This window comes from Lynx rufus, unplaced genomic scaffold, assembly GCF_022079265.1.
Source record: "Lynx rufus isolate CCGP_SWC_20201006 ecotype Redwood Valley unplaced genomic scaffold, mLynRuf1.p SCAF_4, whole genome shotgun sequence".
NCBI classification, from domain to species: Eukaryota; Metazoa; Chordata; class Mammalia; order Carnivora; family Felidae; genus Lynx; species Lynx rufus.
Window position 1 is genome coordinate 13021588 of NW_025814856.1, and position 16066 is coordinate 13037653.

The 16066-nt window shown below is 58.9% G+C and overlaps 1 protein-coding gene and 1 long non-coding RNA gene across 3 annotated transcripts; one reads left to right on the top strand and one right to left on the bottom strand.

Moving 5' to 3' along the window:
* Positions 1–712: 712 nt before the first annotated feature.
* JUND (JunD proto-oncogene, AP-1 transcription factor subunit) lies at positions 713–2561 on the bottom strand. The gene has a single exon (XM_047095602.1). The coding sequence runs from the start codon at positions 2462–2464 to the stop codon at positions 1421–1423; it is 1044 nt and encodes a 347-aa protein (XP_046951558.1). The 5' UTR covers positions 2465–2561; the 3' UTR covers positions 713–1420.
* A 962-nt stretch (positions 2562–3523) lies between these two features.
* Positions 3524–7358, top strand: LOC124523740 (uncharacterized). Of its 2 annotated transcripts, XR_006965092.1 has the most exons (3): positions 3524–5866; positions 6405–6555; positions 6893–7358. It is a non-coding gene; the product is annotated as an uncharacterized LOC124523740 (long non-coding RNA). The 2 variants fall into 2 exon arrangements; XR_006965091.1 differs by having other exon boundaries at positions 3524–6555.
* Positions 7359–16066: the final 8708 nt, after the last annotated feature.

Below are 16066 nucleotides of genomic sequence, written 5' to 3' on the forward strand. Positions count from 1 at the left end.
AGTTACTCAATCTCTCTTAACATTAGTTTCCTCAAAATGGGAGAGTAGGATGTTGGGAAGGGAGAGGTCTTCAGGGAGTACTTGGAAAATCCTGACTCCAAGTCAATACCCTTAAAGGACGATGGCACAGAATGTAGTTCTAACTCCGGTCCTGGAGGCAGACTGCCCGTCAGACCCCACCTGGGCCACTTTTCTTCTGGTCCTGAGATAGCATCTCCATCCACGGGACAACGGTGAGGTTACACTGAGCACCACCTGTAGCCAAGCACCACTCTGTGAACAAAGTGTTCATCCTCCAACTTTGTGGGACAATGTTACAACTGTTCTGCCCATTTTACAGACACGGTTAACAGAGGCCCAGAGGTTCAAGTTTCTGCCTTTTCCTGCCTGCCGGTACTGGGCTGTCCTCTTTCCATCTTGGTGTCTCTTCCCCCAAGGAGACAACCGTGGGCCCATTAGTTCCAAAAGCTTGTTGGAGATCCCAGTGTCCCCCACCTAACCTGGACATGAGTCGGCCCCAAGCCTAGGCGCGCCTAGATGGCGCTCGCTGCGCGCCAGATGTGCAAGGCCCCTCCCGGACGCCGGCTCTCCTCCGAAGTAGGGGCGGAGGGAGGAGGGGAAGGAGGCAAGGAGGGGGAAGGGGAGCGTGCGGGCCAGGCCCAGCCCAGCCCGACAGGCCCCGGCGGGGGAAGAAGGAGGCAGAGAGCCGAGCTGGCGTAACGAGACTTTACTGAAAACAGAAAACCGGGCGAACCAAGGATTACAAACCGGAATGTGGACTCGTAGCAAAACAAAACAACAGAACAAAAAGGGCGGGAGGAGGGGTGTCGGAAAGACGGAAGGGGGGGGGAGCAAGAGCGAGGAAAGGGAAGGGAGTTTTTTTTTTTTCTTCTTCCCATTTCTTTAAAAAACCAACACAAGAAAAAACACACACACACAACCAACGTTTGTTCCCGAGTAGAAACATAAATAGGGCAGAATCGAACACTCTGTTCTTCTCTCTTCCAAAGGCAAAAAAAAAAAAAAAAAAAAGTAAAAGGAAAGGCAGGGCTTGAGGCTGCGCCCCCTCGGAGCCCCCTTCGGCAGCGGTGTGTACAACGGGGCGGCCGGGGCGCGCGGGTTTGTGCAACACTGGGTGGCCGCGCTCGGGGAACAGAGGCAGCGCGAGGGCGGGGGGGGTCATGCGCTTGCCCCCCGGGAGTAGGGGGTCCAGCTTGTCGAGTCTGAGGCGCCCTCTCCGAGTCCTGGGCACCCTCGGGGGGTCCTCAGGGACCGCGCCCTCTCGGAATCCTGGCACCCTCGGGGTGGGGGGGGTGTCCCCGGGGCCGCGCCCTCTCGGAGTCCGGGGCGCCCACGCCCCCCCCCCCACGCAAGCCCGCCTCCCGGGGAGGGGGGCCGCGCATGCGCCCCGCGCGCGGGCTCAGTACGCGGACACCTGGTGCTGGGGCAGCAGCTGGCAGCCGCTGTTGACGTGGCTGAGGACCTTCTGCTTGAGCTGCGCCACCTGCTCGCGCAGCAGGCTCGCCGTGGACGCCAGCTCCGTGTTCTGGCTCTTGAGCGTCTTGACTTTCTCCTCGAGGCGCGAGATGCGCTCCAGCTTGCGCTTGCGGCACTTAGAGGCAGCGATGCGGTTGCGCAGCCGCTTGCGCTCCGCCTTAATGCGCTCCTGCGTGTCCATGTCGATGGGCGACAACGGCGGGCTCTCGCCGAAGCTTGGCACGTCGGGCACCGTCTGCGGCTCATCCTTGAGCGCCGTCAGGCGGGGCGGCCCCAGCGCGCCTGGGGGCGGCGGCGGAGGGAAGGGCACAGGCTCGGCGGCGAAGGCGACTGTCGCAGCACCCCCTGAACCTCCGGTGCCGCCCGCATAGCTGCTCAGGTTCGCGTAGACGGGCGCCTCGGGCGTGGCTGCCGCCGGGGCCAGTTCGCCAGGAGGCGCGGCGCCCGCAGCCGTGCCCGAGGGTCCTCCCGCGGCCGCGGCAGCGGAGGCCGCGCCCGCGCCCAGCTGGTTCTGCTTGTGCAAGTCCTCCAGGGCCTTGACGAAGCCCTCAGCAAACTCCTGCTCCTCGCTGGCCGCCACCTTGGGGTAGAGGAACTGAGTGCTCGTCGGTGTGGTGGTGACCAGCCCGTTGGACTGGATGATTAGGCGCTCGAGCTCCGGCGAGGCGAGCTTGAGCAGCCCCAGGTCGGGCGAGGCAAGCAGGCCGTCGGGGGGCGCCGCGCCTGGGGCGCCGTCGGTGCGCAGGGGGGCCGGGGGCGGCGCGGCGGCAGGCTTGAGCGCCGCCGCCACCTGCTCGCTCAGGCTCAGCGTCAGCGCGTCTTTCTTCATCATGCTGCCAGTCGCCGCCGTCGGGGGCGCCCCGGGGAACAGGCGACCCGGGGACGCGAAGCTACCACCGCCACCACTGCTACTGACGCCGCCGCCCAGGCCGCTCAGCGCCTCATCGCCGTAGAAGGGTGTTTCCATCCTCCGCCTCCCCCGCCGCGCCGGCCCGGGGGGGGGGAGTGGCCGCGGCCGCCCGGGGGGCCTGCGCCCCCCCGTCCGCTCGGCCCTACGCCCGCCCCGGCCGAGGCCGCTGCGCCCGGCCCTCCGCTGGCGGCGGCTCCTACGCCGCGCAGTTCGCGCGCCCTCTTATAGCCTCGGCCCAGCGCGATGAGCTCACTGCCCCCGCTCGCCATTGGGCGTGGGTGACGTCGCTCATTTGCATGGTGGGGTGGGGCCAAGTCGTTGACGCCCCCCTAGCTGCCGTTGCCCCGGTGACGCGCGGTAAACCGCACAACAGCGCGCTGCCTTGTGGGTTGACGTCATGGGGGCGGACCCCGAGCCCGGACCCGGTTACCCCGCCCCGGGAGCGCAGTGTACAACCAATGCCCCCAGCGCTGCCTCCCGCCAAGGCACGTCCCGGGTGGCGTGATGAGCCCGGCCACCAGCCGCCTGCCCGCCCCAAGGCCCCGCCCCGCATCCGCGCGTGGGGCCCCGGCGGGGAGGGGGAGGGGGAGGGGGCGGGGGCGGGAGCGGGGGCGGTGCCGGCCTCCGGGGACCGGTGGGGGGATGGGGCCCGGATGGATAAATAACTCCCTGGCGCCCTCCGCTCCACTACGCCTACAAGTGCCTTCCTTACCGCTCCTCTATTCTGGCTCTGTACGGGCTGGGGGCAGAAGGCCTTAGGGAGCTGTACCCGGTGGCTTCCTGGGCGTGTTGGCCAGATCTGCCTGTTTCACCCCCACCCCAAATCTCCAGTGATGTGTTTGCCCCAGAAAGACGAGGGAAGGGAGAGGAGAACTGTTGGAAGCTGCTGAAAGCGCTTTGATCTTGATACTTTTCACTGAGGAGTCTAAAAGTACGGAGTCCAACTTCCTGACTTTACAGACTGAGAAACTGGGGCTTACTAAATTGTGACCAGGCCTGACCTCTTATTCACCTGGTAGAACCCGGGCCTCCTGGGCCTCCTGCTCCTGGGCAGCCGCCTACAATTTTACCCTGCATCTGCCAGGGCCTGCTGTGGGTCCCGAGGTGAGGGTGATGGACTATAGCCCCTCCCCCCTCGCCCCGTTTCCTCAGCGGCTCTCCCTTCCCTCAGCGGCTCTCCCTTCCGGAATGTTAAGGCAGGAGCCCATCTGGTCATTGTTACCTGCTTGTTATTATTTTGTTATTGTCAGTGCTCAACGGGCCTCCTAAAAGACTGGCTGGGGATGGGATATGAGGGTGTAGGGAGAGGGCAACCTCTCCAACACTCCCTAGGGATTGTTGGGACATCTAGGTCTGGCTGACAGCTCCTGCGCACAACCCCTCAGGTAGACTGTGAAGGCTCCAAGGACCCTTCTTCCACGGACTCCCTCTGACCTTTCACTTTCACCTTCTCTGAGCCTTGGCCTCTCAGCTCATAGCTGCCTCAGGGCCTTTGCATGTACTATGCCCTTTGCCCGTGCTCCCTTCCCCACTGCAAATCCTAATGTCCTCAGAGAGGCCACTCCCACTCAGTGTATTTCCATTGTATCCTTGGAAGCATTCAGAATGACAGGATGGACCATAAATTTCCGGAGGGCAAGGACCTTTATCTATCCCGAACCTGTTGGTCACCAACATCCAATACAGCACCTGGCTCAGTGTTGAAGGAGAGTGCTGCCTGGCCTAGTTGCGGTGGCAGTCTCTGGCCTCAGTTTGTCTGACTCACCTGGAGGCATGAACATTCCCAGTCCCCAACCCTCGTCTCCTACCTCCCTACCTCATCTGGCCCTGCCCCTGATTGGGCCCTGGAGCAAGAAGGCCATGAAGGAAACTGTCACCAGGAGCAGGAGGCCTGCCCTGGTGGGCAGTGGCCCAGGGGTGTGAGTGTGTCTATATCCACACAAATGTCTGTTTGTGCCTGTGTTGTGTTCATGTATGGGTCAGTGTACTCAGGTGTGTTCACACACAAGGGCAGGTGTCTATGTGCCAGTGTGGGTTCATGCACGTAGATCTGTGTGCCTGTATGTATACACATATATGTATACTTGTATATACGTATGTGTCCATTTGTGTGTTTCTAGGCACGTAGGTCTCTGTGCCCTCCAGACCTGTCCTCTCAGGTCCCAGCCTGGGCAAAGGGACCCTTGATGAGAGGGGATCCTGTCCCCAGCCTGTTGCTAGCCTTGCCCTGGGACCCTGCTCTGGGCCTGTGCAATGGGGCTAGATTGGAGGAGATGGGGCCATGCTTCTCTCCAAGGCAGGACATGAGTGGGTGGCCTAGATAGCCTCCACCCTGACCTTGGGCCTTGACCTTAATAAGTGGGTGAATGGTCTGGTGAAATATGGGCAGAACCTACCTGAGCTGAAAAACTGACCAGCAAACAGGCCTTGGGAAATGGAGGCACAGGGAACCCAAGGCAATTCACCTCTCTGAGTCTCAGTTTCCTCCTCATGAAAATGGAGTGAGTAATCTCACCTCCCTCGTGGAGTATTGTGATTTTTGTTTCTTTTCTTTTCTTTTTTTTTTTTTTTTATTCAGTAAACTCTACCCCCTTCATGGGGCTAGAACTCACGACCCTGAGATCAAGAGTCCACATGCTCTACTGACTGAGCCAACCAGGTGCCTCAAAAAATACTGTAGTTTTTATTGGATTTAAAGGAATAGAGCTCATAAGTGCTTTCTATAATTGTTTTATGTTATTATTATAAGGCTAGCCTTAGCTGTGTATGGTTGTTTGGCCTGGAGCTCCTCCGGCCAGAAGTGCCCTTCTATCCAACAGGCAAATTGCTACTCTTGCTTCAAAACCCACTGTCTCCTCCTCCAAGAAGTCTTCCCTATCCACACCCTCAAGGAGTCCCCTAAGCCACCCCCCACCCCCCACCGTCTGGCTGAGCCCGTCCACCATCTGTATTGGGCTCTGTCTGCCCCAGATGGGGCAGGGGAGAGTCCTGTAAGCTGGGTAGGCAGGACCTGTCTTGGCCTCTAAGTATGGGGAGCTGCCCTGGGCAGACTCTGCCAGCCCCACTTTTCAAGGAGTTGAAAAACTGGCTCCTTCAGTCTCTGCTGTGCACCTGCTGTTCCCTCTGACCCAACACCTTTTCCTACCCTCTCCTTTCTCCTAGCCAGAAAGCCCTCTGGGACACCCTAATACTGCTCTTCCATTGGGACCAATCCTATCCCCATCTCATCAGGCATTTCAATAGGAGGCCTGAATCCATCAACCAGCCATATGCAGTGAACTAGGGGTAACTCCTATTCTCTCATTCATTCGACAGATACTGACTGAGCACCTACTGTGAGCCAAGCGATGGGGACACACACGAGTGACACAAACACCCTCACCCCGCACCCGGTCTGAAAGAGGAACCTGTCAAACGCGGCTTCAAGGAGGCTGAAGGGTGCCCCCTCCATGGACGGGGGTATGTTTTAGAGTTGGGTGATCTGGGAGGGGCACCCTGGGAGGTGATGCTGAACGAAGGAGAAGCTGGAGCAAATCTTGAGCTAATTTGAAGGCCCAACATCCCAGACTGTGGGAACAGCAAAAGCAAACGCCCTGGGGCAGAAAGCAGCTGGCCACATTGATGGAGAGAGGCAGGTGGCGCTGGATTGGGTGAAGCCAGGGGAAGCCAGAGGGAGAGAAGGAAAGCAAGGGTGCAGGACTTCTACAGAACCCGGTGGTGTTTGTCCCAAGAGTAGTGGAAGTGGCTGTAGAAGATGGGACTGAGGGAGAAGTCGGTAACAGGGCTCGGCCTGGACTCTGCATTTTCGCCCTTCCTCTCCCAGCCCCTCCAGGAGTCTCAGGACATTATCTCACTTCCCAGATCAGCGTCCAGGGAGGGAGCGGGACCCACCCCTACCCCCACCCACCCATCCCCGTTTGGAACGGAAGCTGAAACTAACCCCCACCCCTCTCCCAGCCACGGCTCTAATCTCTGCCGCTCTGGCGCCTTTCTCCAGAGCGAAGAGCTTACCCTTCTTGTTTAAAGCGACCTGCAACTCGGTTTAATGTTTAGTCTTTATTTGAAGACCCAGAGAACTAAAATCTACTCGATGAAACGGAAAGCCCCAAAGAAAGAGAAAGAAGGAGTTAATCAGGAAGCAGAAAGGGGTGAGGCGGAGGGGACCTCTCCATGGGGAGGTACGCGGGGAATGTCCCGCGGCGCTCGGGACACCGCGGGGCTGGGTAGAGTTTATGGGGAACGTCCTCCGACACTTAGGACCCACCGGCTGGTGGGGGCGGGGCTTGCGATCGCAGTCCCCGGGTGACGGGACCCCGCTAGGGGGCCGGGGGAGGGGCGCCGGCCTTGGGCCGGGGGCGCGTCGGCCCCGGCGCATTCCTGAGGATCAGGTTACCGGCCAAGGCGGCGGCCCCTCCCCTCCCTTCCAGCCTGGCTTCCGCCCTCGCCAGGGGCAGGAACCACAGTCACCTCCCCCGTCCTGTGCAGGTGCTTGGCCAGCCGCAGGGAGGGGATCCACACCCTGTCCTCTGGGCCGGCACTGGCGCTCTCCAGTCTCACAAGACCCTTTTACCGACGAGGAAACCGACGCGTCCTCAGCGCCTTTTCAGCACTGGTGGAACCAGACTGATAGAGCTTGCTTTACGACCCGTGGCCCAGTTGACTCCACCGAGGGTGCAGTGTCGACAGCCTCTCGTAGGCAGGCCGGGAAGAGCGGCTCAGTCTAAGTCCAGTGTTCATTGATTGTCCTGGGTGAGCCCAGAAGGGCGCCGGCTCAAGGAGAAAACCATGCCTCACAACACCTTCCCTACCAGATTCCTGCGCTCATCCAGGGAACTCTGCTGTATACCCAGGCCCAGGTTAGGCCCTTTCACAGGCAGACTTTAAGAAACCAGAAGGTTTGGGGGTCAGAGGGTGGTGAGTCGGGCTTCACTAAAGCAACTTCAGAAGCTGATTTGTTTGATTTTGTTTTTCTTCTGGCCAGCCTCAAGCACCATCAGCCTCAATCACCCCTTCCGCCACCCACTCTTGAGCACCTACTGTGTGTCCGGGCTCTGTGTGCTGGGGGAGGGTTTTCCATCATCCCTCATCACCTCCTAAGCTGATCCGCAAATAGAAGACAGGACAGAACCACCATAATGAAGAAGTATGCTTTAGGCTGATGTCACTCTTTCTCCTTCAGGTCGACCCCTTTTTCTGTTTTTACTTGGGTAAATATATTTCAAAAGGGAAACTTCATGTCACCACCAAGAATGGAAAACCAGTTTCTCTTCCATAAATAGAAGGAAAGTGAAAAACGATGAAATGAGAGCAAAACCCAGGCATTCCCTCCTCAAGGACACTCTGGGCCAGGCCCAGAGTGGGAATGTCCAAATATCCAGAAAGCACTAAAGGCAGAGAATCCCCAAGCCAAGAAGAGTACAGGAGGGGCCACAAGGGTAGTTTTATCCCCTAGCGGCCCAGCACACAGTAGATGGTCAGTGATGTGCTAAGCCTTGGCAGTGAGCACCTACTACATGTGGGGGTTGCCTGCATCCAACAGCAGCCTTCCAATGCCTGTGGGTTACTGACCCGTTTCCAGGTACAAGTGAAGGTGATGGCAGGTAGCAGCCCTTTGGGGGTGGGACCCCACTGGGGCCTCTCTGGGGAGACTTCAGGTTGGCTCAGTTAAGTGGAAGCTTCCGCCTAAAGACTTTGGGGCTGTCCCCACCCACAGTCCTGTGGCCCCTGACGTCCTTCTGTGCTGAATTATGGGCCCCCTTCCCAGGCTGCCCAGGGACTGGGGAGGGAAGCAATGTGTGAATCAATGAATGAGTGCGAATAAGTAAATGAGTGAGCGAGTGGATGATGTAACGGATGGTTTGGTGAAGTAATGAATGGATGAATGAATTAACGAATGACCGGATGCACCCATGCTGCCAAGATGGGATACCCACTGCCCACATTTTTCCGTGATACCTTCCCACCAGCACTGCAAGGAGGGCCACCTGTCCACATTTTTCAGATGGATAAACTGAGGCTCGGAGCAAACCATGGCTCCACATGTTGGAGGGCAGATTGGAATACAGGTGGCCTGGTTCACCGCGAGCTGCAGGCAGAGGGGCTGGAGCTCAGGGGGCCTGGCTGGGGCAGAGGAAAGTTGGAACTGGACCTCAAGCCTGCGGGGCCTAGAGGGCCGGCACCTGATCGTCGCCCAGTAAAGGAGCGGGGCCCCAGCGGAGGAGTACATTGAATGGGGGCCAGGCCAGACGAAGGGAGAGAGCGGGGAAGCGGTGGGGGCGGGGGCGGGGCCGCCGGAGTGGGGAGGAGCAGGCAGTCTCAGTCGCTTAGGAAGGGGCCCCAAGGAAGGAGCAGGATTGGGGGGCGCCCCGACACGCGAGACACACAAACGCCAGCCCTGCGTCTCCCGAGGGTGGGGGGCACAGCCCCCCCCATCGGAACCTGAGGCCGCCACCGTAAACTCCCTCGCCTGCCCGCCTCCCCCTTTACTTCGCCACCGCCTCTCCTCTGGAGGAAGTGGTGAGGGTGCGGGGGAGGGCCCCCCATTCTCACTTCCCCTGAGGCAGGGCGGGGACTGCAGGTCAGGGTCCCCTCCCCCCCCCCCGCTGCGAGGATGGATGGGTGTGGGGGGGGTGCCCACAGGGGTGGGGGCGGGGAGCCGCAAGAGCTGGGGCTCGGCCAGCGCGGGGCGGCCCCTCGCTGGGTGACCTGAGCTCTCTGGGTTTGAATGGTTCTCATCTGAAAAATGGGGGGAAGAAACTCAACCTTGGAACAATGGATTGCTGGGTGAGAGGCCCCGCCCCAGGCCCGGGGAGACCGAGCCGGACAAGGACACTCCCAGGCCCGGAGGGGTCAGGGCCGGGCCGGAGGGAGAGATGTCGCCGTAAACACGGACTTGGACCCGGGCGGGAGGCGCATTCCAGGCGGAGGGAAGGGCGCAAAGGCCTGGAGGCTGGTGGGGACCTCCCGCCTCGCCGGGCGGCTGGGCCTGCCCAGGACCTGCCCCTCGTCGGTCCCCCCAGCCCGGCCCCTCCTCTGGCGGGGGTGGAGGAGGGACCTGGAGGGCCTCCGCGCGGCCAGCCGACGCCGCACAGTTCACCCCGCGCCGCGGCCGGACCCAGTGGCGAGGGGGGCGGGTGGCGTCAGCGCCGACGTCAAGGCGAGGCGGAGCCGCGTAGACTCGGGCCCGGCGCCCGCGCCCCACGCAGAGCTGGAAGTCGTGGGTGTGGTGGTAGGCAGGGCTCGCCTTCCAGCTGTCCCGACGTTGGGGACCGGAGGGGGAAACTGAGGCCCGGCGAGGCGCGTGGCCTAGCTGAGACTGAAGCTGGGCCTCAGGGCTCCAGGGCCCCGTCTCGCAGCCCCAGCCCTTCCTGTGTCCCACACCGTCACCCTCTCCCAGTCGTTCGCTCGCGCTGGCCCGCACCGCGACAGCCCCCAGGGTCACTCGGCTGCGGCGGCGACGAACTGGGGTTTTGTGTGTTGTTTGCTTTCCGGCAGGTAGACAGGTCCCTACGAAACCGCCCAATGAAGCGTCACCGCAGACACGTGGGCCTCAGTTTCCTCAACCGGACAAAGGAGGAAAGCTGACATTTAACCGCGCGGGCTCACAGCTCCTGCCTTCGGGAAGGGCGGGGGAGACAATCTAGAGGCGAGAGATACAAGTGGGGGGACACCAGCGAGGCCGAATTCGAATCCACGGCTGGCTCCCGGTCCCCCTTTTGTCCTCTATACCTCCGCCCACTCTCGTCCCACTCCCTCGGTTTCTAACCCTCTCCCCTCTCCTCCCTTCTCCCTCCCCTCCCCCCACAGGCCCCGCTCCGCTCCGAGCCCCGCCGGGCCGCTAATTAAATGCAGAACTGGGGGGAGGGGGCGGCTCGCTGTTAACCCCTTCCCGCCGGGCCCAGGAGGGCTTCCCTTGGCTGAGGAGGGGAAGCGGGAACGCTGCTCAGCCCCCCTCCGCTCCTGGCTTAAGGCCCCAGGACAAGCCCATTTGACGGACGGGTAAATCGAGGCTAAGGGGCCAGCCCCGAAGCTCTAGGCAAGACCCGATTATTAATCAGGGCCTCCAGATAGGAGGGCCAGGGCCTAGAAATAGCCGAGAGAAAGGGGAGATAGGGGGAGAAAGGCAGAAGGAGATGGAAGGAGAGAGAGCCGGGAGGGAGGGAGGAAAAGTCTGTTGGAGCCAGACAGAAACAGCCAGAGACCCAGAGAGAGTGAGACAAATGAGTTAAGAAGAGACACCAGCTGGAGAAGGCTAGAGACAGTAGGAAGAGGAAGAGAGAAACACTCAAGTATTTTCTATGGGATTCTCCGTCCTTGGCTGGGGACTAGAACTAACTAGTGAGGAAGGAAAGGTGGCCCTCTAAATATCTACAAGGAAAACAGAGTAACTATCCCAGGCTGGCACGGTTGGGACTGGGGGGGACGCAGTGGCCCTGAGAACCATCAGTATGTGTGGTGATAGGGGACTCCTAGGCCACCTCGGGTGCTGGAGGCCCACAGGGCAAGCCCCCCCTCACTGGCTCCTGGCCCTGGGCTGGCTTGCCCACTATTCGCTGACCTCTGACAGGGCCTTGTTGCCTGAACTGAGGGTCAACCCTGACCAGGGAGCTGTAGGTCACTTCACGTTCCCACCCTGTCCTTAGAGCTCTGGGTCAGGTAGACAGGACCCAGACACAGCCATTCCACTGCCTGGGACCCCTGTCCCTCCGCACGATGACTACTGCCACCGTGGAGCTGGGTAAACGAGAGATTTGAGAGGGGCCCAACATTCTTGGGGTGCGAGCAACTGAAAAAATGGGTAATACGTCAAGCAGTGACAGGAGCTATGAAGAGATCTCAGGGGGATGTGCAGAGGATCAGTGACATCTGTGGACCAAAGGGGCACAGGGGAAGGGGGGGACCAGGGAAGGCCGGACTCCTGAAAGCTGGAATAGCACAGGCAAAGGTCCTGAGGTAGGAATGCATGATGTGCTGGAGGAGAATCTAGAAGCAGGCCTAGAGTAGGGTGAGGAGAAGGGAGACAGGGTAGGGGGATCACAGGGACACCCAGGTCACCAGCAGCTGGGGGGGGGGGGTCATTGGAGTTTTTGCCAGCCCAGGAGGAGCCTGTGACAGCCCTCCCTGCCTCAGTCTCCCCACCAGTGCCCATGTTTCAGAGGATGCAGAGGAGTCTCGGGGGAATAGGCGCTGCCCAGAGCCACAGGGACCTGTCTTCTGTCCTCTGCGGGTGCCACCCTGGCCTCCTCTCACCCTCTGTGGCTCCCTGCTCTGGCTTGTCTTCCTGTTACCACCTAGCTCTGCCCCTCCTGTGGTCCAGCCTCCCAACACGTGCCCATAATGTTCCTTCCCCTGCAGTACCCGCCTCAGGAGACATTCCCTGGCCCCCTCCCAGGCAGAGCAAAGAGACCCTTCCTCGGCTGGGGCTGGCTCTCCAACCGCCCTCAGCCCTCTCACCCTTTGGCTACAAGCTCCGCAAGAAAGGAGGAGGCTCAGGAGACTGGGTTAAGGGAAACAGGGGAAGGTGAACAGTGTGGTCCTGGAGCCTGCATAAAAATAGCTGCCCCCTCTGCGCCTGCCCCCTTCAAGGAGGCATGACGGTGGCTGCAGTGACGGGGGATGTGCCAGGAGGAGCATCAGGCAGGGCCCGCGTTGCCATGGCGACGCTGACTCAGAGGCAGAGGCAGGTAGCAGCATCTAGTACCCGCCAGCCCGCCCCTGTGCTCATGGCACCCTGCCCAACCCCCACCCTCCAGCCTCCACTCTGGGGGACCTCTTTTGAAGCTGAAGAAGGGTGGGTGAGACCCCAGCATGGCTGGATGAAGTTCTCCACTCACCCCTACCCGATCACCTGCTGGAAGGTAGGAGACGCTATTTTATCACACTAACCTGGGTACCACATCTTCCTCCTTCAGGACACTCATCTGCCCATCCATCTGTTTATATGTCCATCCATCCACCCATCCATCCATCCATCCATCCATCTATTCATCCACCCACCCACCCACCCACTCATCTGTCCATCCCTCTATTTACCCATCCACCCAATATTTATGGAGCCCCTACTATGCGCCCACATTGTTCTCAGCACAGGGCAGTCATCCTCTGCTCCAGCATTCAAGGTATCAGAGAAGGATCTGGGCTGGGGCGATGCAGGTGACGATGATGAGGCCTCCGTGGCTTCTTGGGCCAAGGCCTTGAGAAGTTGAGGCCCCTTCTCTCCCTCCTGCTCCCAGTCTGTCTCCTCTACCACTATCTGTTTCAGACTCTATCTCCCCATCCCAGAGTACAGCCCAGACCCTTCCCCAATCCCACCCCCAGGCCCTCACCCCCAGACCATGTATCCCCTTTCCTCTTTTCCCTCATTTATTCACTCCAGCCACATGAGCCTCTGTGTTTTTCCTCCAACACACCAGCTTATTCCCACCTCAGGGCCTTTGCACATGTTTTTCTCCCTGCCTGGAAAACGCTTAAGGTCTTTACCTGGCATTTATCTTGTTTATTTCTTGGCTTCCTTATTATCTGTCTCAACGCCCATCTCCAGAGTATAAAGACTTAAGAGAGAGTCTGGTTCCTTTGGTGTCCTGTCTGCCTGTCTCTGCCTTCATTTTGCCCACTGTGAAATGGACAGATGGGAATGGTGTTCACAAGTAAGACTTTATAGAGGGGGTTGGGAGTAGGAATTAAGTCCTTAGAACTGTGCCTGGCACAGAGTAAGTGCTCAATTAACATTTCCTTAAAAATAGTCTGGGCGGGGGCGGGGGGGGGGGCGCCCTGGGTGGCTCAGTTGGTTAAGTTCCCTACTTCAGCTCAGGTCATGATCTCACACTCCATGAGTTCGAGCCCTGCATCGGGCTCTGTGCTGACAGCTCAGAGCCTGGAGCCTGCTTCGAATTCTGTGTCTCCCTCTCTGTCTGCCCCTCCCCCACTCACGCTTTGTCTCTCTCTCTCTCTCAAAAATAAACCTTAAAAATTTTTTAAAACATAGTCCAAATGTCCATGAGCTGCTGAAGGATAAACAATATATGATCCGGCTATACAATGGAATACGACTCAGCCATAAAAAGGAATGAAGCCCTGACACAGTTACATCGTGGATGAACTTTGAAAACGTCGTGCTCAGTGAAAGAAGTCGGACACAAAGGCCACCTGTTGTATGATTTCATTTATATGAAATGTCCAGAGCAGGCAAATCCATAGACCCAGACAGCAGATTAATGGTTGTTCAGGGTCTAGGAGAGAGGGAGTGGGAGGTGACTGGTAACCGGACAGGGTTTCTTTTTTTGGGTAATGAAAATGTTCAGGAGGGGTGCCTGGGTGGCTCCGTCGGTTAAGCGGCCGACTTCGGCTCAGGTCATGATCTCGCGGTTCACGAGTTCAAGCCCCACATCAGGCTCATTGCTGTCAGCCTGGAGCCTGCTTGGGATTCCATGTCCCCCTCTCTTTGCCCCTCCCCTGCTTGGTCTCTGTCTCTGTCTCGCTCTCTCAAAAACAAATAAGCATTCAATATAAAATAAAATGGTTAATTTTGTGTGAGTGAATCTTACATCAGTAATAATTTTTAAAAGAACATTGGGTGATAACTAAGGAAATCTGAATGAAGTGTGTACTTCAGTTAATAATGATCAGCTTACTGCAACTTCAAGATGCCCAGCATGCACTTGCCCTTGAGCCTTCACACCTGCTGTTCCATCTAGCTGGAGGCTCCGGGGAACCTAGGAGCTGGATCAGACTCTGGGGTCTGAGCTGCAGTCTAACCATTTGCCGTCCCTCTGCCCCCTCCCCCCCCCCCCCTCCTCCAATCACTGGAAAGGTCAGAGTGCTTGGTGGATAGGGATGATGTTGAGGACATTCCCCTGCCTTTGGAGGGTCAGGCTGCACTCTCCGGGGTGTGGGGGAGGGAGAAGGACCTCCAAGCTCATGGGGTCCCGCAGCAAGTGGGCAGGAGAGGCAATGGATTGCCAGCTGCCTGGCATGGCTAGCTGGGGAGCCCTCTCCTGTTTCCAGCTGTCTCATGAACACAAACAGCAAGAACCATTTTTTGAATTTTTAAGGAAAGTTGCTGAGTAATGAAGATCTCCCTGGACAGCACTGCTGTGCCCTCAGGCTCCCTCTCCAGGAACTGAGTCTTCTGGGGTTTGTGGAAAAGACAGCCTTTCCAGAAGCTTCTGAGGAAACCATGTCGAGGCTCTCCATGGCGACAGGGAGAGTGGGAGGGAGGGAGGGAGGCCACCTCACCATCATCCACACGCACTTGGGCATTTAGGGACATCCCCGAGCCCTGCTTGCCAGGGATACTCAACATGCCAGAGGGGCACAGTGTGGAAGGACAGGCCCTGGGGGGGGGGGGCCTACAGGGAGGGTTTTCAAAGGAACAGAGAAGGGAATGAGGGAGGGGAAGACGCAGGAGGACGCACTGAGTATTTTTAGGCACTGAATGCAGCCCTGAAATATTTCCACGGCCACTCCCCGAGGGTGAGCAGGGTGACTATTTCGGTGCCTGGTTCCAGTGGAGGCGGGACGGACAAGGGTGAGTCACCGCTGGGTGGCTGGACCCAGACTGGGAGGGGGCTCTTAGGGCAGGACCGGGGGCCTTCCAGGTGACCACTCACCAGCCTGGGCCAGGCAATCAGTGCTGGCCTCCAGGGCGAGGAGGACGGTGGCCTAGCCAAGCCAAGCATGTGGCACCATCGCCAGGGTCCCCCCAGTGAGCTGCTCGGGCTGAGCCCAAGGCTTATAGAGACGGAGAGGGTCCCAGGAGGAGTTTCCGACACTCTACAGGTGATCGGTGAAGAGTGAAGCTCCCCTCTGAGCCGCATGCAAGTCTGTATGGAGCGCTTGCTGTATACCAAGCCTCCTTCCCCTTGTGATCGTCCCGACAACCCCTGTGAGGTAGAGGCCACTGTGATCCCCTGTGACCAGCAAGGAGGTGGAGGCGCAGTGGGGTAACCCTTGCCAAACATTTGGTGTATCTCGAACCCAGTCCATCAGTGGAGGCTACAGTCAGGGGAATAAGTTTTAAAGCAGGTGCCAACCTCGCCCGCCCCCACCCCAAACGACTCCTGTCTCCTGATTCCATACCTGACACAGCTAAACTAGGAGAAGGTAAACGGATCCTCTAAGTTCCAGGAGGCAACAGAAGGAGGAGCTTGGAGGAGCCTCTGGAGCTGTGTGACCTGGGGGCAGGTGGCTCACCCTCTCTGTGCCTGAGTGTGGGAGCTACCTGGCACACACTGGATTGTTTTTAGGATCACGGCTTGGGTCTGATGACTCCTTTTTTTTTTTTTAATGCTTTTTCAAAAACAAAATTTTTATTTAGAGAGAGAGAGAGAGAGAGCACACACATAAGCACATGTGCTGGGGGTGGGGGTGGGGGCGGGTAGGGAGGGACAGAGAATCCCAAGCAGGCTCTGCACTGTCAGCACAGAGCCTGACGAGGGGCTCGAACTCAAAAACCATGAGAGATCATGACCTGAGCTGAAATCAAGAGTTGGGCATTTAACCAGCCGAGCCACCCAGGCGCCCGGGGTCTGATAACTCCTGACCTCATCTCTGCCCGGCCGTGACAAGCCACATAAGCTTGGGGGGCTTTTCACTTGCGGTTCCCTCCACCTGTTCCCTCCTCTCTTCCCGTGGACAGTGGCTTCTTGACCTTCGGGAGTG